This window comes from Crocuta crocuta, unplaced genomic scaffold (assembly GCF_008692635.1).
Source record: "Crocuta crocuta isolate KB4526 unplaced genomic scaffold, BGI_CrCroc_1.0 scaffold312, whole genome shotgun sequence".
Taxonomy (NCBI): domain Eukaryota; kingdom Metazoa; phylum Chordata; class Mammalia; order Carnivora; family Hyaenidae; genus Crocuta; species Crocuta crocuta.
The window spans coordinates 1,423,330-1,431,372 of NW_027527378.1; the positions used below are offsets into that span (position 1 = coordinate 1,423,330).

At 42.5% G+C, this 8,043-nt stretch overlaps 1 protein-coding gene across 1 annotated transcript in view; it reads right to left on the bottom strand.

The window, feature by feature from the left end:
- The window catches only part of BCLAF3 (BCLAF1 and THRAP3 family member 3), a gene marked incomplete at its 5' end in the record, with an annotated part of 42,499 nt that overhangs the window by 7,763 nt on the left and 26,693 nt on the right, over nt 1-8,043 (bottom strand). Inside the window, 2 exons of the mRNA XM_077769589.1 lie at nt 4,630-4,785; nt 7,638-7,733. Coding sequence (XP_077625715.1) covers nt 4,630-4,785; nt 7,638-7,733 — 252 coding nt within the window. The remainder of the gene's footprint in view (nt 1-4,629; nt 4,786-7,637; nt 7,734-8,043) is intronic.

Genomic DNA, 8,043 nt, shown 5'->3' on the forward strand with positions numbered 1-8,043 from the left:
GGGGGAGAGGGGAAGGGGGGGGATGGGCATGGAAGAGGGCACTTGTTGGGATGAGCACTGGGTGTTATATGGAAACCAACCTGACAATAAACTATTTTAAAAAAATGAATTATGTCAGTTATCATATTTCTATGGTGTGCAGGTTCCATGGAAGAGCTTTAAAAGAACAATGTAACAGTTTTGCCCAGGTCATGATCTCACAGTTTGTGGGATCCAGCCCCCTGTTGGGCTCTGTGCAGACAGCATGGATTCTCTCTCTCTCTCTCTCCCCCTCCCCTGCTCGTGAGTGCGCTCTCTCTTCCTCTCAAACTAGACATCAAAAATAAAATAAAATGAATGAAATGAATGAAGTAATGAATGGATGCAGAAAGACTTGTAATAGCTGAAGGAGGGAAGGGGAACCAGGAGCCGTGTCTAGTTGGCTGGCTAGCTGCGAGGAGGTCTGGGGAGGAAAGTGTATTTGACTTTATTTTCCACAGTGCTACTGAGACATAATGCACACACCATACACTTCACCCATTAAGGTGTAAAATTCAATCGTTTTTAGTATATCCAGAGTTGTGCTGCCATGAGTCACGACCATCGGTATTAGCGTATTTTCTCACCCACAAAGACTCACCATACCTGTTAGCAGGCGCACACACACACACCTCTAATTTTCCTTAACCCCCCAGTCTCTGTCAACCTACTTTCTGTCTCTACTTTCTGTCTCTCTGGCTCAGCTTATTCTGAGTATCTCATATAGATGGAATCCTACCACTTAGCATCATGGTTTTGAGGGTCACCCGTGCTGTAGTTTGTGTCGGGTGTAAGTTTGATTTTGAATATGCTGAATCTGAGGTGCCTTCGAGAGGCTCTGTGGAGGCAGCTGGACTTCTGGGGCCCTAGAGAGTGATCAGGGCTGAAGTCATCACCAGAGGTAATGGCTGGAACCTTGGGAAGAGGTGAGGGCAGGAAAGGCAAGTAGAAGGAGGAAACAGAGAAGAAAGGATAGAATGCTAGAGGATGCTTATATTTTTTAAGGACACATGGAAGAAGGGAAACCATCAAATAAGACAAAGAAGTCAGAGAGAGAGAGAGAGTGAACTGGAGGCTCCAGAGGTCATAAATGTCTGACGGTGATGACGGCGCACTTCAGGTCCAGGGACACAGTGGGTGGATGACAGATTCTTGCTGATGCACCTGATCTTGGCTCCCATTCTATCTTTGTGCTCCATGACTTTCAAGGGTTTCTTCAACCCCAAGGGCCACAGATCCCAGTCTCTACCTTCCTTCTTGCAGCGTCTTTACAATCTCTCCCTTCTCCCCTTCCTGTCCACGGGCAGAGCCCTGGTGGGCACCTCGCTGACAGGCACCCTGAGGACTGAGAGAATTGGCGATGCTACAGAGGTCCAGGTCTCCCTAACTAAACACCCAGTGGCTAGCATTTTCTCAGAGGCAACGTTCTCAGAGGTGGCTTCGTGAATTTTTACTACGTTCTTTGTCCTACTCCCTCAAGAGTTTCTGGAAGTCTTGTGATGAGCAGAGGGAATGTAAGGGGGGCACTTGTGAATGACTGTGAATAGACCAGCCTGATTCCAGGTGGTAAGAGACATGCCTCCCACCCCCTCATCGTCTAGCCCAGGCACAGATTCCGAGAGAAAGGAGACACAATAGAAGACAATGTGGGTGCCAGAATGGGATGAATAATGACAAACACCAGATAAATTAGGAGGAACATTTCAGTTCTGTACTACTTAATACTGCTTGGGAATCCTGCTGCTTTGTAGGTAGCTGGAGAGTCACAGTCGGTCTTGTGAAGCGGGACCAGAAGACATATTGGGAGCACATCTAGGATCTCCCCTACTCCTTCCTGAGACCGTCTGGTGTCAGAGGGAGGAAGCACGTGAATGATGGCCCAGTGACCGGACCGATCACGAGCTGATCACGAGCGATCAGCCCAGGCATTTCACCACCGCTGGGGGCTGAGCAGTCCAGACAAGGTCAGCCTGGACCTTCCTGGTGGACTGTGAGGCAGGTACGGCTGTTCAGGTTCGGATCTGGTTTCAGGCTTGAGCAGCTCCAGGGCCTCTAGATTAATTAACCAGTCATGAAGCTTTAATTAATCTAGGTGGCGATCTAGTAACAATATAAAGAATGAATTCTCTTTTAGGGCAAAAAGTCAAAACAGCAGTGCACAGATGCTACCCACACTATGGCTTCTTTCCGGGACAGGATCTTCAAAGTGCCCTCAATGCAGAAGCTTGAGATGAAAAGTGATATAAATGGTACCTCACATTCAGTAACTCCGTTTGAGCAAAAGTGTCCCTAACTGAAGGAAAACGGGAAGTCAGCAACACCAGAAAAAACCAAAGACTCCAAGCCTTCACCTCTTTTCTTCAGGGCATAAAGGCTGAGGTGACACAAAGGAACAGGTCTAAGCCATCAGTGTACGCACATGGAAGGGGCTTTCAGAGCGGCACAATTCCCTGGTGGCAGCCCAAAGGCCAGGTAAGCCTTAGGTACCTTAGTTCAGACCTCGGCGGAAACAGAGAAGCTGCAGTGCCTCGTTCCTTACCCTAAAGGGTAGGAGGATGTGGAACTCAATTGCCAAGTAGGAAGCTAATCGTGTGGTCTGCACCTATTTCATGCCACACTTGTGGAGCTGGGCCTGCGCAAACACAAATCTATAAGACAGCCTGTGTACGCCTTGCTTGTAGGGACTGACGGAGCCAGAATGTAAAAGCCCATGTCAAAGCTGCAAGACAGAGACATACAAAGTAGCATCCAGAAGGGCAGGCCTAGGAAAAAGAGCAGCACACAGTGAATGTCACAGAACACAGTATATGGGACTACTTCTAAAGCCCTCGGATGGCAGAGAGAGACAAACGGGGGCAGGCTGTGACCGGCACCGGGTGTTAATTGTAACTGCTACAGTGTAGAGGACATAAAAAGCCTAGGCCCTAAACACCAGGGACTCAGAGTAGCTTGAGGCTTCCTCTAGGACACACTTCTTAGGCCCTCAGATGAAGGTCTGATGTCTGGTTTCTATCTGCTGCTACGTGAGGCTGGTGGTCAGTGTGGTCTGGGAGCACTGGGGGGTCGGGAGGAACTGGGCGCACTGAGGCTAAGCCAAGGATGACTACACGGCACAAGCTCAGTGAGCGTATAGAAACCGCAGGCTGAGGCAGACGGTCAAGCCCTCAGGAGCCCCCAGTCAGGTAAAAACTAGAGGTAAAAATGGAGTCAAAGGAAGCTAACAGAGCCGACAGAAGAGAAACGCGCAACAGGTACCCAAATCCCAACCTTGCAACTGAGGAAAAAGCTTGCCTCCACCTTCCTCCTTGAGGGGAAATCAGTGACTCGCTTCCCCGTCAACAGCCAGGCTGCCATCTGTGAAGGGGGACAAATGCCTAGAAGATCTGCTGCAAAGCAGCGTGCCGCACGAGACAGGGAGAAAGGCAGCGCGTCAGTCCAGCAGTAGGGAAGCGTGTAAGGGCAGAGTGCGTCCAGGTACACTCATGCGCTCAGGGAGCAGATGGCGTTCATGGCCTCAGTAACATCGAGAGCGACATGCACGGTGAAACGAGAATTTCCCCTAAGGTATTCAGTTAAAATTGGGGCGTGGGCGGTGAGAGAAGTCACAGAAGGTATTATAGTTAACGCTAAAGCGGAAAAAAACACAAACAGTTGCCAATTCCATTCTACTAGTCCATCTTCTGAAAAAGAAGTTTTACTAAAATCACTAAGCAAGCTCAGGCTAAAGGCTTCACAAGTATGAATGGTTAAGGGAACATTTACGGTTAGAAAATTTATAGAACCACCCGTTGGACTATATGATGGCAACACTGGACACACATCCATTTCTCAGAGAAAATACAGCCCCAAGTTAACAAAAATGAGTCAGAAAGCTGGCAAACATGCCTCACTCACTGATGTAATGTTATTGTTCTCATTTAAAAGATACAGAATGTAACTTCATATCATTTTATGCTGCACTGTGAAATACCAACATGACAAATTTAAATAAAATCAACCCACAACTAAACAAACAGAATTCAAATTATCAAGAAATTTTTTATTGACATTAAAAGTTAGCACATGTGGCGATGGTTGCCAAGCATTATGAATGTAATTGCTACCAATGAATTGTAGACTTAAAAATTGTTAAAATGGCAACCTTTATATGTATTTTATCACAATAAAAAACACATGAACGGGGGGGAGGGGAGAAGAGTTAGTGTATTTTGCAATTGTGTGTCCTTTTGAAAGAGTCAGTTCAATATTTTTTGGTACTGAGATCATTCACATTGTAGAAGGTGAAAATACACCAGTTAAAAGTTTTTACCTGAATTTCCATTTCAGAGATTAAAAATACAACAGAAATCCCAAAGTAGAAAGTTCAAACAGCTGACATGGTCACAGCATTTGGGGCATAACTGCCAAGAGCATTTGAACAGTAGACAGTCTCACGACTCTTACCATCACTCTGAACTTTTTCTTCAACTATCATGCAATAACAACATTTGTGAAATCCAGGTTGTAACTGAAGTCAAAATTAAATTAAAAAAACATTTGATCTATTCAATATCGATGATTTAGGAGTTCAAAAGTCACTTTACGTTTTTAAATGATCATAATGCAACTAACCTTTTTTTTCCTCAGTAATTTTTCTCTGAATTTATTAGTGATAAATCCCCTTGGGCCAGCAAATCGTAAACGCTGATATTTAGCCTGAATGTATAAGCTCTTCTGTACTAGGCCTGATTTGTAATGAGGCTGGAATCTGCCACCTGTAAAGTTGGTCTGTAAAGAAAAAAATAATTAAACGTAAGTACTATAGCTTCCAAATCTATTAGTGTAAGAAATGGGAAAATGTCCGGTACCTGGAGCTGCCCTTGATTTTAGCCACTACATATATCAGAAAAAGGTTATCGATGGTAATAAAGTTTGCTTACCTCAAGCTAGCTTCCTAGTTTATTTTACATAATGATTTTTAAAATAATTTACATAAAAGCAATTTTTCAAACTAAGTTAAAACATTTGAAATTCTTGAAATTTATCATGTAAAAAAATACCACTTTCAAAACATTATATAATGAGCTAAAATCATCCTTCGGGGGGCACCTGAGTGTCTTAGTCGGCTAGGCATCCACCTTTGGCTCAGGTCATAATCTCACAGTTCAAGGGTTCAAGTCCTTTGTCAGGCTCTATGCTGACAGTGCAAAGCCTACTTGGGATTTTCTCTCTCCCTCTTTTCCTGCACGCCCCGCCCCCCCCTTCCTCTCTCTCAGTGACTAAATAAATAAATAAAAACTTTTTTAAAGAAGCTTCTAGGGGGTGCCTGGGTGGCTCAGTCAGTTAAGCGTCCAACTTCGGCTCAGGTCATAGTCTCACAGTTCATGGGTTTGAGCCCGACATCGGGCTTTGTGCTGACAGCTCAGAGCCTGGAGCCTGCTTCAGATTCTGTGTCTCCCCGCCCCCCCCAACCCCTCCATCTCTCTCTTTCTCAAAAATAAACAAAACATTAACAAAAAGGCTTCTAAAATTATCCTTCTGATTCACAGCAAAATATATCAAATCCCAAGTTGGGGGAGGACATTAGGTATTAACATCTATTTAAGAATCAAAAACTCTCTAGGGGTGCCTGGATGGCTCAGGGGGTTGGGTGTCCGACTCTTGATTTTGGTTCAGGTCATGATCTCACGGTTCGTGAGACTAAGTCCCATGTCAGGCTCTGTGCTGGCAGCTGGAGCCTGCTTGGGATTCTTTCTCTTCCTTCCTCTGCCCCTCCCTGGCTCTAAATTAAACAAACAAACAAACAAACAAACAAACTTTAAAGAAAGAAAAAGAATCAGAAAACTCTCTTTATTCCTGTCAGTACCTTCAAAAGCCAATCTTTCTTTACCACAGAAATCCCATTACAGCAAATGTTTTCATGATAAGAGTTTACATTGAAAAAGACCAGTTCCTGGCCTGCATACTGCCCAATATTATAAAAGACATAAGAGGACAATGAATATTTGTTGATTTCGCTGTGGGTAATGTACAAATCGTGTATTATAATGGAGTAAGTATCAAAACCAAACATATTCCTGTATCCACAATTACTTAACAAATGGGTATATCGTGCATAATGAAGCATATTAGTTTATTTAAAAAAAACATATATGCCAGGCCTATTTTCCAATTATTTTCTTAAGCCTACAAAAAATTCAGGTAAAACAGAATTATAATGAGACACAACCGTTTTATTAAAGCTATCTGCACAAACTTAACAAAGAAGAGCTTATCTTGAAATTTACACTGCCCATTTTTACATATCTAATAAAGTGATTACTATCTGGCTTTTAATTAGTCCAACTCGTGTAAAAAACAAATTTTCATGAAATGGTTCCTTTTCTTAGAAAGGATTACTTCTTCTCTCGATTTTACTATAAAGAATTATGAATTTCTAAATAATCATATAACATTACACAGCTTTAAATGACTGGTCAAAAGATTATTACATATATTTTGAAAAACATTTTTAAATAATTAACATTAAAGAATTTCCCTTAAGAAGAAAGGGTAGCAGGAAATGGGCCTTGCAACAATCTTAGAAAAATACTACAATCAACTACACGTGGCTGATGAGAAGAACATGTAGGAAGCACTCATATGGGAAAGCCCAGCTATACTATCTCCAAGTCACACAGGCATCACATTCTCAGTTGGTTTTCGGGCTCATTACTCAAGAGATTAAAAGATGGTATAAAACATGTTTACATATTCTATGGCCTTTGCCATAGAATATTTTTGAAAAAACCTAACATCATACCTGTTTTTAGGTACGTCAAACACTGGCTAAAAATGTTATGTACACAACACCTTCAAAATGTTACTGCAAATGAAAAAAATCTTTGGACATCTGAAAATTACGCCTCTCAGCCAGCCAGGTATTAAAAAAGGACCACTCACAACTACCTCCAGGTATATGGTTTGGGGAAAGTTTATACTACCTTTACGCTCATATTACCTTCCTCTGAATGAGCTAACGACTCTTACCAGGTCTGCCTGCTACTTTCACAAAAAAAAAGCCTAGATTATTTTCTTCTTTCAAGGGGGAGGGGACAGAGACCTTATAGAGGTAAAAATATTAATAAAGTACCTATCACATAAGCAGGAAACGTGGTTAAAATGGATTTAAAAAGGATGTCAACTTCTGAGAGCAAGGAGAGAGAAATACAGCACTTTACACTGTAGTTCTTATTCCCTGTCTGTGTGATGAGGTGTTCTGAATAAGCAATCACATGAAACCTAGCTGTCCAAATCATTAGAATGCAATGAAATAGGCTTGCACAAAGTGCGCTGGACCAGAACCTTCCTCAGATGATGGCAAGGGCCTCAGAGGGTCATACGCCTATGGGGAGGAGTTTTCAATCTGTGAACCCTGGAGAAGGTTCGTAGAGCTAAGGTGTAAGCCTTAGAGGTAAATCTTAAAGGGAAGGTCTTGAAACTTGTCTACCTCCTCATCTGTGTCTGTTTCATGTATTTGTGTTTTCCATGTAATGTTTGAAAAAGGATTCCACTGGTAAAAAAAAACAATTTTGAAAATCAAGTCCTAAAGAAAAAGGTTATACTTAAACTNGAATTAGATGGAAAATAACACTTAATACCTTAAAAGATCTTCTAAAGCTTGAGGTGTTTTGATGGTTTCCCTCAGCTCCAGAGGGTTTGTGAGTAATGATGCTTTTTTCCTGCACAGTAAAATTCTGCATGAAAAAAAAAGGAGTATGGGTTAANCTAAAGTTTATTTTTAAAAGTTCACCTTACCATTCTAAAAAATATGAGTTTTGGGGGTGCCAGGGTGGCTCAATTGGTTAAGTATCCAACTCTTGGCTTCTGTTCAGGCCATGATCTCAAGATCTGTGAGATGGAGCACCTCATTGGGCTCTGTGCTGACAGCACGGAACCTGCTTGGGGTTCTCTCTCTCCCTCTCTCTCTGTCCTTCCCCCAGTCACTCTTTTTCTCTCTCTCAAAAAAAAAAAAAAAAAGCATTAAAAAAGTTCAAGTTTTGGGGG